The sequence below is a fragment of the Chelmon rostratus genome, chromosome 12 (genome assembly GCF_017976325.1).
Source record: "Chelmon rostratus isolate fCheRos1 chromosome 12, fCheRos1.pri, whole genome shotgun sequence".
NCBI lineage: Eukaryota > Metazoa > Chordata > Actinopteri > Chaetodontiformes > Chaetodontidae > Chelmon > Chelmon rostratus.
Window position 1 is genome coordinate 3,091,820 of NC_055669.1, and position 18,907 is coordinate 3,110,726.

General features: G+C 42.9%; 1 protein-coding gene and 4 non-coding genes across 6 annotated transcripts; all 5 read left to right on the forward strand.

Annotated features, from left to right (window-relative positions):
• Window positions 1-7,980: 7,980 nt before the first annotated feature.
• On the forward strand, window positions 7,981-8,051 carry trnag-gcc. Its single transcript has one exon. It is a non-coding gene; the product is annotated as a tRNA-Gly (tRNA).
• Window positions 8,052-8,143: 92 nt separating this feature from the next.
• Window positions 8,144-8,215, forward strand: trnad-guc. The gene has a single exon. It is a non-coding gene; the product is annotated as a tRNA-Asp (tRNA).
• A 173-nt stretch (window positions 8,216-8,388) lies between these two features.
• trnad-guc lies at window positions 8,389-8,460 on the forward strand. The gene has a single exon. It is a non-coding gene; the product is annotated as a tRNA-Asp (tRNA).
• Window positions 8,461-8,722: 262 nt separating this feature from the next.
• trnag-gcc lies at window positions 8,723-8,793 on the forward strand. Its single transcript has one exon. It is a non-coding gene; the product is annotated as a tRNA-Gly (tRNA).
• A 4,231-nt stretch (window positions 8,794-13,024) lies between these two features.
• On the forward strand, window positions 13,025-18,320 carry pdca (phosducin a). 2 transcript variants are annotated; one of them, XM_041949684.1, is made up of 7 exons: window positions 13,090-13,163; window positions 13,257-13,275; window positions 15,439-15,499; window positions 15,721-15,857; window positions 16,158-16,377; window positions 16,582-16,694; window positions 17,647-18,320. In XM_041949684.1, exons 3-7 carry the CDS (start codon window positions 15,451-15,453, stop codon window positions 17,833-17,835), a joined length of 708 nt encoding a protein of 235 aa, XP_041805618.1. In that variant the 5' UTR covers window positions 13,090-13,163; window positions 13,257-13,275; window positions 15,439-15,450; the 3' UTR covers window positions 17,836-18,320. The 2 variants fall into 2 exon arrangements, with proteins under 2 accessions (XP_041805617.1, XP_041805618.1); XM_041949683.1 differs by lacking the exon at window positions 13,257-13,275 and having other exon boundaries at window positions 13,025-13,163; window positions 17,647-18,319.
• Window positions 18,321-18,907: the final 587 nt, after the last annotated feature.

Consider the following 18,907-nt stretch of genomic DNA (forward strand, 5'->3'; position numbering starts at 1 on the left):
TCATACACCCTAATGCTGTTTTTGTTTCAGTCCCTGTCTCTATTCCTACCTCTCTCACAGCAATGCAGTCTTTTGCCACACCACAGGAAAAGATGCTGTGGAGACGTTGCGGTGCCTCACAAACAAACAACGTATGGCGAGGACCAAATAATAAACCCTGCCTGCCCAAACACTTCTTCCCTCACTTTGCAAAATTGACACATGGGTTGGACCATGTGTCAAAAGGGGGGATGTTGGATGCAATAACTCAACACTGGTTCACCAAAGGTTTTTCTTTTCATGCGCAGAAGTTTTGTCACTCATGTGTAGTTTGTGCAACGCATAACGCAGGTAAAACCAAACCAATCACACACGCCGCTCATCCACCACCAGACAGACCATTTGAACATTTGATGATGGATTTCATAGAACTATCACCAGCAGAAGGGAAGAAATACTGCTTGGTGATGGTTGATATGTGGTCAAAATGGGTTGAAGTTTTTCCAGCAAAACACCAAAGCAGCCAAGTGGTAGCAAAGGCCCTATTAACGGAGATTATTCCCAGATGGGGAATACCAACCAAACTGAGTAGCGATAACGGCTCACACTTTATCAATTCTGCAATAACCCAAATTAGTGAATTTCTTGCCATTGACCTCAGACAACATTGTGCATACCATCCGGCTAGTGGAGGTGCTGTTGAACGAGAAAATGGCACCTTAAAATCAAAATTAGCAAAGTGTTGTGAGGAAACGGGATTGCCATGGACAAAAGCTCTGCCAATTGTTTTAATGCACATGAGAATGAGAAAAAGATCCAGGGTAAATATGAGTCCCTTTGAAATTCTTTTTGGCAGACCTCCATCCCTAGGAGTGGAACCTGTAACCAGGCCACTCCCCTCCACTGGCTTATGTGAGGATGACATGTTAGAGTATTGCAAAAACTTATCTTCCATTCTCTCTCAAATCTCTCAACAGGTGAAATCTGCCCTTCCACCTCCAGCTTCCACACCGCTCCATGACTTCCAACCTGGCGACTGGGTGGTGATAAAAGACCTTAGAAGGAAGCACTGGCACTCCAAACGCTGGCGAGGTCCATTCCAGATACTCCTGACAACACACACTGCCGTAAAGATTGCTGAGAGAGCAACGTGGGTTCATGCCAGCCACTGCAGGAAGGTTCCTGAGCCAACAGAGGAATTCAGCTGTCAACCTGAACGACGTGCAGACGGACGACGCGAGGACGGACAACGCGACGACGAACAAGCGCCGCAGAGGACGACACGAGGAATAACTCTTGAGAAACTCAACAGGCACCAACTAGACGTGCAAGACCAGCAGCACAAACCCTTCTCCATCAGACCACATCATGCACCACCTGATCCTGCTTCTATCATGTTCAACGATGCTGATAGAGGCCTACACCTACAAACCTGCACAAAAGGTCACTCTGACTGAAGGACAAAGTGCAACATTCACCTGCACTGTTTATCCTGAAATTTGGCGATCAGGCCAGATTCATGCATATTATGCCAAGTATGACAAATACCTCTGCAAAGACCCTTGTGGCCCACATGACTGGCATTTGGTCATGGCTGCCACCGACGAAACCCTTGCTCCGAACAGGAATCCCCGCTTCACAGTAACAAAAGTTCCACATTCCAACGGAGCCCGAATCACCATCTCAAATGTCAAATTTGCTGATGCAGGCATATATTGGTGTGGAATCGAATATCCAAACTCTGATATGTACAGACAACTCAGAGTTATAGTCAGCAAACAACCAGACACATACGACACCCCACGTGACATACTGTCAAATGTTAAGACTAACACACCAACTTCTGAAATAGAAGACGACCACCTGGACAATTTGAGCATCACTGATCATAGAGATGACACAGTGCAGCAAGCTCTCAGACAATGTAACGACAACAGCGCATGTGCCCTAGCTCTTTTACACAAAAAGGAGTTGAAGATCCCTGGTGACTGTTGGATTTGTCATACTCTAACAGCTAGATGGCAAGCAAGACCCCTAACAGTAAATGTTGTGTTACAGGGCCACATGAAGGAACCTTTGGACAAAGAAGATCATGGAAAATGTAATGTTCCTTTGGGAATGATGACGCTTCTATTTGCCGGCCACCAAATCAGAAACAATGTCTCAGTCACCCCACATCCCAATATTATCTGTACTGATTCCCATCCTACCCCTAATAACATGGCATTTGAAGTTCCTCTACAACATGCAGAGACTTGTGTTTGTTCAGCATCATCATCAGGTCCTTACCTAGGCCAATCAAGTTGTCAAACCAAAATATTCGTAAACACTACAGCATCAACTAATTGTTCTCATAGATGGCCTAACAATACTCTAACAAGATTTGTCTGCCCATTTTACCAACTCTCATCCCAACCTGGAATAATGTGGTCTTGCGGTAAAAAGGCGTATCATAAGTTGCCACCTCAATTTCAATGGTCTGGTTGTTGTCACCCATCGATAGTTACAACTGATACCAAAATCTTGCGTAAGGAGATTCCCACCACTAACACTCAATCTACTATGCATTTTCAAGCTCACAGAGATATTACCGGGGTCCCCTCCAAATTTGATGGTTATGTATTAGCTGATCCTTGGACCTCCCCTGGCGCTAATATTGGCTGGTCCCTGTTTTTAGGAGGCGGAACAGCTGCAGCCCTGAACAAAATTAATGGAATAGCCTGGTCTGTTCTCTCCCTGGCAAACCACACTGAAGCAGCCTTTACTCTGGTGAATACTGAAATGTCTGCAATTAGAACAGCAGTTATTCAACACAGACTTGCTCTCGACATTATCTTAGCAGAGAAAGGGGGTATTTGCAAAATGCTTAATGTCTCTTGCTGTTTCTATATCCCTGATGAATACGAGAACATCACTGACATCATCAAACACATGCAAAATGCCATTCAACCTCCACCAGTTACAGATGACTCATGGTTCTCTTGGTTAAAGTCTTGGGACCAGGGATGGTTGTCATGGTTTTTGACAATGATTATCCCAATTGTAGTTATTTCCTTTTTGTTCTGCACCGTAATTCCGTGTATGTTAAAATGGCTATCTGACATACTCACCAGAAAGATAACACAATCCTCTACATATGTTCATATGAACATTAACAACAACCATCAAGATTCGACCTCATTTCACATCCCTGATTCCCATCACTACTCCAGTTCAGACCTTGATTCTGATGATGACATTTGGTAAATACTGTTATTATTGCTCGTTTTCATTTTTGTTTTCAATTATAATTACTATTTACCATTATTTTTATTTTTCCTTTACCTCCTTCTCCTTTACCCAACAACTGCCATGATGATACATTTTAAAATCCATGTGAATTAATGTGTCGGATAATCAAGTTGTAGTAATTGTGAAGCTATGAAGATTTATTTTCTTTTAATTTTTTTTTTTTTTTTTTTTTTTATTACTCACTATTTTTATGATTAATCAATAATCAAAAGGGTGGAATTGTAATGGCAATTTCAGTTTCTTTGTGAGACACACAACCTCCCACCATCTCACCAAATGTTAAACCCTTTCAAGGTCCCTTGCACCTCAACTACATGAAACACACAACTTCCCTTCTGTCTCTTCACCAATACTCAAATCCTTTTGACAACCACTTGAGACTTCCTTCTTCCCTTTTGCCCCTTTAACAATATCCAAATCCTTTTGTATTTATGTCTAGACGGTTTTTACACGCACCTCAGGGGGTCGGTACCTATACCTGGAAGGGACAAAGGTACGAATACACACCTCTGGGTAAGGGGCTGACTCTACAGCAAACAAAGGATGGGAAACACACCCCAGGGGTGGGTTTCCCCACAAGTATAAAATGTCCAGTTTTCCCCATGCTCGGGGTCTTTCTTCATCCTGACCGCTCATGTTGATTGACCTTTTCTTTGCAAAGGAAATAAAAACTTGTCGGCCGGCAGAAGTCTCTATTTCATTCTTCACCAGCAGAAGCAGCAACGAAAACTTCCACAACAGTGGCAACTAGTAGGGCTGCAACGATTAGTTGACGTAATCGATTACGTTGACAATAAAAATTTGTTGACGTGAAAATTTAAGCGTCGACTAGTCATGTCATTGTTGTAAATTGCTGTATAATAAAAACAGGAAGTGCTGGGGGCAGTATCGCTCGCTGTTTACATCGTGCAAGGAAACAGAAGAAGAATGAATGAATTATGGTGGAACAAAAAGGAGAGGCTCGAAAACTCAGACTTAAACTTTCCAATGTTTGAACATTTCACAGAAAATAAACCAGCGAAGCATGTGAAATGTAAATTCTGTGGAGCTCAGCTGTCTTTTCATGACAGCACAACAGCGATGCACGAATACCTTAAACGCAGACACCCTGGAGCCACTGGATCAGAGTTCACAAATAACGGTGATGCCGAGTAGATGTTATTTATTATTAAATTACACTATCACGACCTGGCTCGTAGGCCATGACAAAAAATGGTGAGACAGGTTTGTAGTAGAGGTTAGCAAATTTTTTAAAATCATAAAGCAACTACACAATTCTAACTGGTTAATTAACAGTCCGCCTATGATGCACGGACATAATAGGTTTGTGTCGTACGTCTATCATTCGGAAAATCATGGAAGAAGCTTGCTGAGGGAACGCTAGTTCACTTACATTAATGCGTACTTTACGGCAGAAATGAATGAATGAATTACAGGCGAAGCTGCTTTGACATACTTAATTTCAGCCCCTGTCGATACTAGCGTTCATACTTAATTGTAAACATCTTTCACTTCACTGTGTGATTTGGAGCATATTTATTCCATTTTTATGCTGTAAAAAATCAGTGATAATTTGTTTCAGGTTTTTTAACTGCCAACTGTCAAAATGGATGTTTTGTTTTTTTTTGACTTTTATGGACTTAATTGCTTTAAGTAAAAGCAACTACTTAGTTGGTTTAAACATTATTGTCTCTTCAACCTGCAAGGCTGGTTGACTGCAGCTTTTTTGAGTTAGTTGTTTACAAAGATTTTTTGTTTACTAGTTAATTAATTAATATTTTTGTCGTGGTCACAATGATATATGTTCAAAAATATATCAGCTGTTACAGATACATGTTTTATGTGTCATTATTTTAATATATTTGTTTAAAAACGTATGCTGTTAGAGTCTAACAGGATAACTTTCACAGGTGTGAAGGTTTATTAAGCAAGTTAAACAGAAGCCCAAAACACCTCTCGCCTCACTCGCAAAGCCCTCTGCATTGCGAGAGACCCCACCCGCCTGTCACACAGCCTCTTCAGCCTGCTGCCATCAGGGAGGAGACTGCAGAGTCTGCGGGCCAAGACCAGCAGACTGCGGGACAGCTTCGTCCACCAGGCTGTCAGGATGCTGAACTCTCTCCCTGCTCTGCCCCTCCCCCACACAAACACTAAACCTGGACTATAACTCCCTGTTGACCACCCCCTACTCCCTCACACACACACACACACACCCTGGACTCTGAAATGCCCCCCGCTGCCCCCCCCACCACACACACTGGACTCTTACACTTTATTCACCACAAGTCATTAAGCTAACGTCTTTCTCTTGCACTACCATGTACATTTGCACTATTACATTCTCTGTGTCATTGTTTAGATTGTACAGTTTTTAGTCTGTAGTAGCGAGTGCCCTACTGTACACAGTAGTGTGCTGGGGGAGCAGCTTGAAGAAGAGGGACGCAGCATGCCTGGACAAACTGGTGAGGAAGGCAGGCTCTGTCGTTGGCACAGAGCTGGACAGTCTGACATCTGTGGCAGAGTGACAGACACTGAGCTCCTGTCCATAATAGACATTCCTGATCACCCACTGCACAGCACCATCTCCAGGCAGAGGAGCAGCGTCAGTGACTGTCATTGTCCTGCTCTACAGACAGACTGAAGAGATTGTTCCTCCCCCACGCCGTATGGCTCTTAAACACCACTTGGGGAGGGCGACAAAAGCAATAATTAACACAACAACTCTGGACTCACTACACACTCACACCACACACCATGGACACACGCACTTTATCACACACACATCTATATGCTGGACTTTATCACACACACATCAATATGCTGGACTTTAGTCAGTCAGCTTTATTGTCAAAGGGCTTTGCGGGTGAGGCGAGAGGTGTAGAGGTCTTGGAGGGAGGGGAGAGAAGGGCCGACGATCTTTCAGCTGAATTTGGTGCTGCTCACCCTCTCCACCGTAGCACCCTTCATGGGTAAGAGGGGCATGCTGGGGGCGTCTTCACCTGAAGTCCACAACAATCTCCTTCATGGCAAGGGAGCCGGCTTGCGTGCTAGCCTACATGCTAACCCTCACAGACCGGCCCTTCCCAGTCTCTTCCTCACTAACGCCAGGTCTCTCACCAACAAAATCGACGAGGTCCGTCTAAGGATAATGAAGTGTTCCTGGACATTTTCAACCTGTCCCTGCAGCTGTCTATGGTTCCTGAGTGCCTCAAGTCCTCCACCATCATTCCGGTACCGAAGAAGACATTCATCACCTGCCTGAATGACTACTGGCCTGTTGCTCTGACCCCGGTAATCATGAAGTGCTTTGAGCGGATTATTCTCAGGTACATCAGAGACTTCATCCCCTCGGACCTAGACAGCCTTCAGGGTTGTGTGCTCAGCCCAGCCCTCTTCACCATGTTTAATCACGACTGTGCTGCCATACACCCCACCAACACAGTCGTGAAGTTTGCGGACAACACTACAGTAGTGGGTCTCATCTCAGATAACAACGAGACCCACTACAGAGAGGAGATACGCCAGCTCACCCAGTGGTGTTCAGCCAACAACCTGGTGCTGAACACAGGGAAGACTAAGGAGGTCATTGTGGACTTCAGGAGGTCCAGGAAGACGGATCACGCCCCCCTCCTCATGGACGGAGAAGTGGTGGAGCGTGTGGACAACATCAGGTTCCTGGGCCTCCACATCACATCTGACCCCTCCTGGTCCATGAACACCTCCGCCTGGTGAAGAAGGCACAACAAAGGCTCTTCTTCCTCAGGAAACTGAAACGAGCTGGACTCTCCTCTCGGTTGCTCGTCAATTTCTACAGGGCCACAATTGAAAGCATCCTCTGCCTTAGTGTGACAGTGTGGTACGGCAGCTGCATGGCACAGGAGAGGAAACAACTGGCACGGGTGGTTAAAACTGCACAGGGCATCGTGGGCTGTACTGTATTGCATGTTGGTTTATTTTATTTTATTGTAGTTATCTTAATTTTATTCTTTTTAGTCTTCTTATCTTTCTTACCATCTGTTCCTAACATGGGGGTTGCAATGAAAATTTCATTGACATGTGCAATGACAATAAAGACTCTTGAATCTTGAAGCCTCTGGCCTGCAGAACAAAGCCAACCACCAGGACAGTATGGACTGAGGAGGCCTCCTCTGCACTTCAGGACTGCTTCGAGGCAGATCTAGAGGAGTATAAATCATCTGTATTGTTCTGCACTGATGCTGTCCTCCCAGTTAACACCATCACAGTGTTTCCCAACCAGAAACTATGGCTGGACAGCACAGTGTGGTCCCTGCTAAAAGCCCGGGATACTGCCTACAGAGCTAGAGACAGGCTGGCTTATAGCAGGGCTCGAGCAGAGCTGAAGAAAGGAATTAAGCAGGCCAAGCTCCGGTACAAAAACTTAATTGAAGATCACTTCAATAACAACAACCCACAGAAAATGTGGAGAGGTGTCAGAACCATGATGGACTATAAGCCTAACACTCAGGTTGCCAGCCACGACCCCACCCTGCCTGACACAAACTGCCAAAACAGGTTCAGCTCATTTGCCCATTCCCCCGCCATTGTCGCCGCTGTGGCCTGAGATGGTTTCCAGACTCACAGAGGAAGTGGACTCACCAAGCAGTCTCAACACAATGACAGAGGCTGTAATGTCTCTTTAAACAAAACAGTACATCCAACAAACATGGGTAGCCAAGGGCAAAGTCCTAAGCATTGGTGGTTCAGTGGTAGAATTCTCGCCTGCCACGCGGGAGGCCCGGGTTCGATTCCCGGCCAATGCAATAAGTTTTTCTGCACAATTTTTAGTAATATTTAAGGTGATGAAACTCATGAATGTTCATTCATAAGTTGTGCTGATCTCATTGTGAATCACTCCTCGTTAGTATAGTGGTAAGTATCCCCGCCTGTCACGCGGGAGACCGGGGTTCGATTCCCCGACGGGGAGATTCTTTATTATTCCCCGATCAAACCCAATAAAGACAAATTTTCTTTAGTATAGGCATAGAATGCAATCATTTAAAAAACAAGTACACCCATCTCATGGTATTTTTCCATACCCATATTTGCACTGAGACTGAATCATTCATAATTCATTTTTTTTGCCGGGGGTGTTGCCACTCCTCGTTAGTATAGTGGTAAGTATCCCCGCCTGTCACGCGGGAGACCGGGGTTCGATTCCCCGACGGGGAGATGCTTTTATTTTCCGAAGAATACACATTGTAAGGATTCAACCAGGCATGGCTGACAGTTTTGCTCTGCCCCATGTCACTTACCCCACTAGGAGCATTCCAGCAACATGTTAGTTGCCTGATTTTGTATACTTGCACATAATTTGCTGATTGGGTAACATTACCACCTTGTGGTCTACCATGTAAGTAAATATCTGATATGGCTTGACCTGTAGTCCGACTGTTTGTACAAAAAGGGATGTGTTTTCAAAACTTCACAGCAAGCATTGGTGGTTCAGTGGTAGAATTCTCGCCTGCCACGCGGGAGGCCCGGGTTCGATTCCCGGCCAATGCATCAAGTTTTGTTCGTTCAATCTAATGCAGTATCATAGAAATGCACTGGATTTTTGCGGCATATTGCTAGCAGTTTTTAATTTGGTGAGTTTATTTGTAGAGCCCATGTGGGCATCGCTGATTGGGGCAGCAAAAATTACTTCTACAACACACTGATAAAGAGCTTTAGAGGAGAAGCTGGCCCAGAACAACGCGCAGGATGTGTGGAGAAGATTGAAGAACATCTCTGGTTTTGGTCAGAGTGCCAGAGGGATAGCTGATGGAGACCAGCGCTGGGTGGATGAATTAAACTGTTACTTCAACAGATTTGATTCTCCCCCCAACCCCTTTGCCCCCTTCTTGCTACCCCCTCTTAACACGTCTCTAGCCCTGTGGGCACTTCCCCCCAAAGACCACCATCACCTGCCCCCTGCTCCCCACGCACCCACACGGACTGTTCCCAGGAGATGGGGATTGACTTCAGGAGGAGGACACTACTACACTTACCAGTGAACACCCACAGGAAGTACCTGGGTGTTCACCTCAACAATAAACTGGACTGGTCCCACAACACTGACACCCTGTACAAGAGGGGCCAGAGCCACCTCCACCTTCTGAGGAGTCTGAGGTCCTTCGGAGTGTGCAGACAAATAGTTAATGTGATAAGCTAATTCTACAACCTGACAAAATGTGCTTTAAACTTGCTGTACCTGAGCACAGTGGGCACGATTGATCGCCCTGTACCCAGAGACTTCTGCGGGGTTGGCAACACATCGTATGTCGCCCCTATCAGAAATTTAATACGGCCTTCCTCCATATTCCACAGGTCCCTCCAACTAAGTTTCCTCTTCTCAACACCTTCCCAACTCAACCATTGTCCCTGTTTGGCTTGACCAACTGCTTTTGCCCCCCTTAACAACTCCTCCTGCCTACGCGCCTGTTCCACTACAAGCTTTCTTTTCTCCTTTAGACCTACTTTTATCCACACTGGTTTGCCTGGGCCAAGCCCCAAGCCTCCCCGGCCAAATTGAACATTTCCTACTACTTCTGCATGCCTAAGAGCTGCCTCTGCCTCCTGCACTGCTGCCCTTGGGTTCCATTTCCTCCCCCCAGAAGGATTCGGAACCACATTGCTAACTAACATGTCCTAACTCCCAGCTAATAAAAGTTCTGTCCTAACCTTGGTGCATTTAAACTCCTCTGTTAGACTGGATACTGGCAGCTGAAGCATTCCTTTCCCATACAAAGCTACATTGCTTAAGCACCTGGGAGCACCCAGCCATTTTCTAATATAAGAGCTAACTAGCCTTTCCATTCTCTCTGCTACAGATAATGGGACTTCAGTCAAAGGAACTCCAAATAAGGTTATGTGGCACTGACCCAAACGCATTAGCCAGATCTAAAAATACAACATTCAAGTCTCTTTTCTCCCTCTTAGCTGTCTGAATCTGATGCCAAATCATGCTAGTATGCTCTAAGCATCCCGCAAATCCTGGTATCCCTGCTTTTTGCACTGTCGTATCTATCATACCATTCCTTTCTAAGTAATTAGCCAGCCTCTGTGCTACGATACTAAAGAAAATCTTTCCCTCAACATTTAGGAGAGAAATCATCCGAAACTGGCTAAGGTCCGATGACTCCTTCTCCTTAGGGATGAAGACACCTCCTGCCCTGCGCCATGCTCTTGGAATACTTTGTTTCTCCCAAACTATTCTCAGGTATCTCCATAGTGTCCTTAAGATGCCAGGTGCACTCTTATAGACATGGTAGGGGACTCCATTAGGCCCTGGGGCCGAAGAAGCCTTTGCACGCCTAACCACCTCCACAACTTCTCTCCACCTAGGTGGGCTCACATCCATCTCCTGCTCCACTTCCCCTAATGGTGGCATGTCGGGTGGAAGACCTATGTTCCTATTCTCCTTTGAATCTGAATACGTCGACTTCAAATACTGTTCAATCTCTGATTTCGTTGCCTTAAGTTGCCCTCCTTTTTCTTGATTAAACAAGCCTTTCACAAAATTAAAGGGGTTCCTAAAAAATGCTGACCTTGCACGTTCCTTCTTCTTTCTCTTCTCCCTAAGGTGTTCTGCCCTTCTGAGTACTGCTAACCTGCTTCTCAGTTCCTCCTGCAACACCTTAATTCCCTCCCTTTCTTCTTCTGTCGCCTTCCTCCACTGCTTTCTTAACTGCCTCCTTTCCTTTACTAACTTCTCTATTTCTCTTTGCCGCCTAGACTTGCCGACCTGCACCCTCTCGCCTTTCCTTTTGACAAGCACCCCGAATCTCTCTCGACCATAGGAGTAGATCACATCTCCAATTTTATCCAATTTCTCCACTACATCTCCTCTAAACCTGCTTAATATGACTGATAAATCTCTATCAACTGCCTCCCACTCTTTGCTATCATTTGCCCTTGGCCACCTAACTCTAGCTTTCTGCTCCATGCTTCTCTCTTTGGCTGGCCTGTTGACCTCAACACCAACTGCATCCCCTCTCCGTACCTCCTCCTCTACAGGGATAGTGTTACTGATATCCTGCGAACTGTAGTTTTCTACCTGTCGCTGGACTTCATCCGACTGATTCGACTGACTTCTCAAGAAATACTTGACTGTCTGCCTCCTGCCTCCACCATGCAATCCACCTGTGAGTCATCTTCCACCCCTGCTCTCGCTGACTCTTGGGGTATTTTCCTTATATTGGTTGTAGCTAAGTCTGGTTGTAGCAAGGTTAAGGCTTGCCACTGCTGCCATGGGTTGCTAGCCCATACCAGCACCTGTGGGGTCTTTTCCCTCCTGTCAGCTGTCTTTTCAAGCAGTCACATGGTCTTTTCCTTGTTGTCAGCTGCTCTATTAACAACAGTCACTAGCCAAGCTAGTTGTGAGTTAATTTAAACACAAGATACTTGTGCTCAAAAAGAGGATTCATTCTCAGTGAAGAACCTTGGGGCCCTAATCTGCCTCTATACATGCCAAAGAGCAGTGATTCCTAACGCGTCTCTGGGGGTCATCAGGTGGAAACCTCCCTTCAACAGTGTTTCGCCTACTTAGTCCCACTACACCTCCAGGAGGCTAGGCGGTGAGCTCCGGCGTCCCAGAGTCACTCCCCCTAGTGCCAGTTCACACTGCTCCTACACAATCCAAACAGCACTGCCACGCTCAACTGACCCAGAGATTCTCCAGGTAGTGGCCAGTACCGGTGCTACCATTTAACTATTGCTAATGCTAGTGCTAACCGCTAATCTGATGCTACCATTTAGCTAATGTTAAGTGCTGACCGCTACCTGCTAAGAGGAACAGAAGAAGACAATAAAGCTAGATTCACCTATACTGTTAATGTTAACTACTCTTACTGCTAAGATACTATCATACTACCACCGCTTTAGCTATTGTTAGCTGCTACAATGCTACCACAGGCCTAGATGCCACATGTAACTGCCGATTGCCACACTACCATCATCTACCCCTGCCTCTCAACAACTGCACCAATAAAAGCCCTAACATTTCCTTCAAGAAGCAAACAAAACAGAAAAAAAACAAAAAGATCAAAAAACAAGCCAACTCTGTATCTTACAACGCAAACTCACCTGAACAGGCCGCATGGTCCCAAAGAGAGACTTTAGCTGGCCACACCCCCACCTTATCTAAACTTCCTCTTCCTGTGTTCACCAGACTCTTAATTGATTTTTCCCTAATTGTTGGGATTTCCTCACCATCTATAGCAAACTTCCAATCACTTACTTTCCCTCTGTATATTGAAATACTCCTTGACTTACTAGGCTTAATCTTCATACTAGCCCACTTGAGATTCTGATTGACTTTATCTAACAACCTCCTTGTACATGGCACTGTTGAAGTTAGCAGTGTCATATCATCCATATAAGCCCTAATTGGTGGAAGACGCATTCCATTCTGCCGTCTCTCCCCACCTACGACCCACTTGGAAGCTCTAATAATTACCTCCATAGCCATTGTGAAAGCTAGCAGGGAAACTGTACATCCTGCCATAATACCAACCTCCAATCTTTGCCAGCCTGTTGTGAGCTCTGCGCTACTTGCACATTAAAAAAAACAAAAATTCTCTTTGTCAACTTTACTATTATCAACCGTAACACAGCCTGGTATTATGCCTAATCTTATTAGATAATATCATATTACAGTGCCAGTGATGATGGAAGATGACAGTGAAGATAAATCTTATTCCCTCATCTCTCTCCCCACCCTTTTCTAAACTCGTGTTCTCCTCTCTCCTGTCAGTTCTCTGTATGTGGAGACGCTTCTCTGTGAATGCATAGATTGACAGAGGATTACAAACAGATACAACAGACAAAGGTTGGGGGGAAGAACAAATAAGCTGTAAGAAACTGTCAGACACCAGTTCTCATTCAAGTCAAAGGTAAGAATTTCTGTAGTTGGGTACATGCAGACATCAGTGCAGTATGTCTAGTATTCTATCATCTGTGTCTGTCTCTTTTTCCTTCACAAAAAGGTGAATTCTGGAACTACAGGTAAAGTTTTCTCTGCACTAAAATCCTTTAGTAAGAGATGATGTTTATTTCATATATGTTACTTTTAGCAGCTGTGGTCCCTTTATTTGCAACAAATTCATGCTTACTTATTTTCTGTGTATATTTATTGTTGCAGTATTGCATTATTGTCTGATTGCCGAGAAATGTGTGTTTACTTCTAAGCAGCACATGGTTATATACTCTATATGCTTACATCCATTTAGATATGCTTATGTAATAATTTCTGTTGTCAAACATTTGTTCATATACATATATTATGATGTGTAAACTGTATACACACCATATATACATATTGATAGTATGCATCTACTCAGATGCTATTGAGGTCATTTTATGCCATGTTTTGAACCATTGCACCTGAAGGTCAAAGTCCACTGTGTGAATTGCATTTGAGTTAATTAATACTAACCATGCAAGAAATATTTTGTTTTGATAACATGAAGGAATTAGCTGCCTAAGACTAATGGGCATTATCAGTCTTATGACTGGCGTAGTGTTTATTATGACCCTGTTGTCATTAACAGCTCAGCTGTATCAGCATAATAGCTGTTGGTGTGTCTAGTAATGGTGTGTTCATGGAACAAAAGTTTCCTCATGAGGGTATTCCTTTATACTCATAGCACCAGTGCATACTTGGTAAATGCAATACCACATTTGCTTCTGGTTTATTTGTAATTTAATTAAGGCATTCATAACACACATAACACATTTTGGTTACTTTGACTTAAGAAAAAGAGAGGTCATCTGTGTGAAAGAACTCTAATCTGGTATTTTGACATTTCAGAATTACATTTAAGAACTATATAATCTATTTAATCAGTGATTATGTTGGTATTTGGTTAATTGTAAAATGAAAAATTAACATTCTCTCCCTTTCTCTCTAAAAACTGAGTCTGTCACCAGAGGTTAATCTTAAAATTTCAGGATCACAACAATAGACTAAAAAATGTTCAGGTTACTAAAATGTAAACAGAATGGCAGGCTTACCTAACAAAATATGTCATATCACACACACGCACATACATAATCAGATGTCCTAGGCATGTCAGACTCCTAATCTCAGCATAATCTGATAAGTAAGCTTCAGCCTAGCACACAGTAAGTGGTTTTGACAACAGTGTGTTCAACTGCATGGATCCATGCACATGTACACACACATGTTGCAGATAGTTAGGTTTGAATGAGTCAAAGTGTTGGAAAATTGTTGTTAGGGCTATGTCCACATAAAACATTTTTTTTAATTTCACCCCAGAAACAATGCTCTGCCAGGTGCATTGCTGGGTGCAATTTGTTGCCTGGAGGTGTATTTCACATTAAAATATGCAACATGTAGACATTGTAATGTCAAATCATGAAGTGGGGATAGCTTTGTATCAAACTCACAATGAAGTTTACTTGGACTACATTATCAACACTCAACAGATCAGACAACAATATTTGTCCTCAGCCTACCTTGACTTTTATTTTGCACACTTTCACCAATATGAACAGAAATGATGCGTGTATCAGTTGAGATAGAAAAATGTTTAAAAATCAATGCACACCTGCAGTACAGGTGTATGAGATCAAGTAAAAAAAGTGATGAAGTCTCACAAACTTTTCTAACGGAGCAACATTTTGCTGACAAACCATCATTAGGAATGAAAGGATTAAAGGATTCTGGTTAATTTCAACGTGGCATATTTCCCTTCAATGTGGCTATTGTGTCTGTGTGGTCATACCAGCTTTGCAATTGGCACTTCCAGACATATATCTCTATACTGTTAACCACAATGAGTGTTCCAGGCAGCTACTCTCTGTTTAACTTCCGTCAGATTATGAGACGCTTGAAATGATCCATGCAAAAGACATGTTTATTTCGGAAGCTAAAGGATTCTCATGTAGTTTGTCCCAATATACTATAGCTTGTTTTACAGTAGTCCTTGTTTCCCCAAATCTCTACAAAGGACGTGGTGAGTTAGCACGACCATAAGAGCAACAATAGCTGCCTTTATGGAAAATATGCTAGATTGAAATAAACATGAATTTTCCATTAAGAGTTGGATTTGAGGTGGTAACATGACTGTCACAGAGCATATCATCTCACCTGCTCTCTGAATGGACCTGTCACGTCATCCAGTTTGTGTGTTTTCTGTTTTGCAGACTGCCATCAAGATGTCTGGCTCGACCCAGGAAGAAGAGGAGTTGCCTGCCAATCATACAGGTCAGATGCACAAGTCAAATAGATGCAACATACATTAATTGGAATCTGGTCTCACTCAGAATAGTGTAACTTTGGTCAATCATCCCAACGGCTGAACTACAATGTTGTGTCACTATGAAAACTTTGATTGAGGCATTGATTGATGTGGTTTCAACTCTTCGTTATATGTAAGTATTTCTTAATGAACTAGTTTTTTTTGTGTGGACATTTTTTGTCTGCAGGTCCAAAAGGTGTAATTAATGACTGGCGAAGGTTTAAGTTGGACAGTGTGGATCAGACTGTCCCTCACAGCAAAAGAGAGTTGCTCAGACAAATGTCCAGTCCACGAGAGGATGACAAGGAGAGAATCAACAGAAAGGTGGGTGGAAATACTCATGAATCCTCACATACAGAAAAACATACCAGTGACAGATTTTATTGGCAAAGAGGGGATGATTTGAACACAGTTGCACAGATATGTGTTAACAAAATCAAAACAGTATGTGGAAACAGAAGAAGAGAATCAAAATCACCAAGTACATATGCTACACGCAACAACAATGTACTGTGGATTGGATTGTACCTCATTTGCACATTGATTTGGACAGACGTATAAAAAAGGAATAAATTCAAATGTTGCAAAAAGGTGAAGCAGTAACATACATTTCTTCATCTCTAGATGAGTGTCCAGGAGTACGAACTGATCCAAGAAGAGGATGAACGTTGCCTGAAACGCTACAGAAAACAGTGTATGCAGGACATGCACGAGCGCCTGAGCTTCGGTCCTACGTTTGAAGCAGTCTATGAGCTTGAGAGTGGAGAAGACTTCCTGGAAGTGATAGAGAAGGAACATCGGTTGACCCTGGTGGTAGTCCACATCTACCAGAATGGTGTCAAAGGTTAGTTTGTTTGTTTTGTTTTTTTTAATCATGTGTCATGTTTTAAGCCTTTGCTCATTTACTCACATTACAATTTCAGTGTAGTCTAATTGATCAACTAACATGCTACACCATTTACTCCAGAAATATCTTTGTATTCCAGAGGGATGGTTCTACAGTGGTGTTTGCTGATAGTGTGTATCTGCATTATTTGTCCTCTGTCAGGCTGTGAACAGTTGAACTCATGTCTGGACTGTCTGGCTTCAGAGTACCCCAGTGTTAAATTTTGTCGTATTGATGCTGTGGCGACAGGTGCTGCTGAGCGCTTCTCCGCTGAGGTTAGTAAACCGTTTAAAGAAAATGACTAGGTATATTAATAATAATAAAGTAGATAGATTTATTGAATTATTATTGAATATGTAATCCCCATTGTGTCATTGGGCTGTAGTATTAGAAGTATAAGTGACAGTAACAGAGTTTGTAGTCTCATTGCCATTAAGAACTGTGTTGTGTGAGGTTAACTGACCATTAAACACCTCCCATGAACAGCAATTGTGCAAGTGGTATAGTCATTATAAAGTGTTTGCATCTTTACATGGCACTGATTATAGTATCATATGTCCTTTTTAACCAAAAAGTTAAATGAAACCAGAGGAACTAAACTCAGGAATTAAAGTCAATTTTCACACAAGAAAACAACAACGCAGAATGTTTTTGTTCTTTGTGTTAACTGTTGCGTCACACACCTGGAACTATCCTACAGAAACCTCTAGCTTCTCTTTGGTAGAAGCTTCCAATATCTAACCATTAAATGTATATTTAAGACTTTTTCATTGGGTTCTTAGAAAAAGTCAGCCAGAAACATTAAAAATTCAGCCAAAGAGTTTGTTTCCAATCACCCCACTACATTAACATTAATATCCACATTGCTGGTTGCATCTGATAAATCTGCCACCAACAGTTTTCTTCAGCAAAACTCAAAGTGAAATGAAGATTATTATGAATATCAAGTAGTAAATCTGCCACTGTTATCATTGTAAACTGCATCATACTAGAATGCAAAGCTTAATAGACATATTGACTATAATTAAGTAAGTGCACTGAAAAATAACATCATTTGGTTGGCGGTTGTAGTACTATTAGAGAAATTGTAATAGCATTGATTTAATCTCTTTGTTATTTGAAAAAAAATTACAAAATATTGTAACAAGATGCTGAGTACTGAATACTATATTAATACCAGTGTCACAGCCTACGAGTACATTTTGATTCCTTTTAATATCCTTTCAGGTTCTTCCTGCTTTGCTGGTGTACAAAGCTGGTGAGTTACTGGGTAATTTCCTGGCTGTTACTAAACACTTCCATGAAGAGTTCTTCGCAACGGATGTGGAGGCCTTTCTCAATGAATATGGCCTGTTACCTGAGAAGGAGTTCATGGCATGTGCTGACGATGAGGATGAGGGAGGGGACGTGGAATAAAAAGAGAACAAGGAAAGGATGTTAGTTGAGAGAAGGGGAGAAAAGGTGGAAATATTGTGGAGGGGAGTGGGTAAAAGCAGAGAAAGAAGAAATGGGAAGAGGTAAATGTAACAGTAAAGGGGCAATGAAAATGAGAGCTGAGGAAAGGAATTGGGGAAAGAAGTGGAGGAAAACAGTGGGACAGTGTTCCAGTCATCTGTCCTCACACACACGTTAAGAACACATTTACATTGCATGTACAGATAAACACACTATAGTAAACATCCACCAGGACACACACGCTGATTGTATTTAGGGGCAGTTAATTGTAAACCTCATGGTGTGAGAACATTTTTGCTTTGCAAAGTACTGCTTTGCAGTCGTGTCATAGCTCTACAATAAAAGATGACTTTCCCAAAGTGCTCTTTGTGTCTGTCTGTGTAACACTGGATAGGCTACTGCTGGATTGCAAAACACTTAATGGTGTATACCTGAACTTATGATAATCAATAGCCAGTCAACTCTGGTGGTATTTTATGTGAGAATATATTCACTTACCACAATAGTGCATGGTGTATGTGGAGCAATGTGGAGTAATGGGGTGATGGAGGGCAGTGTATCCACCAGGCAAGCTTTTTCATGAAGTTCTGATGAACCACCATCCATGTGGTGTAGACTGACACAGGGGTGCTGTGTCAGTCTACACCACAGACAGCATTTCAGGAGATTTCTTAGTTTTTACCTGCTGGTGATTTATGTTTGTTTGTTTTTTAGTCACTGTGCTTCTTTCTCACATAATAATAACCTTATGCCAGCCAATCAATCAAGGTAACTAATCCCTAAATTGATCCTTACTTGGTAAATAGGCATTATTTTGATGTGGGTGTAATGTGAATGAAGAGAACATGGGCATCACAGGACTGATCTACAAAATGTTTTACATGCAGGTATCAGCCAGGGCTCCCTCCACCGTCTCCAGTTGGTACAAAACGTTGCTGCTCCACCCATTACTGGAACAAAGCGTTGTGATCTCCCGTGCCTGCCTCCCTACATTGACTTACTTTCAGATTTCAAATTGATTTTAATTTATTTT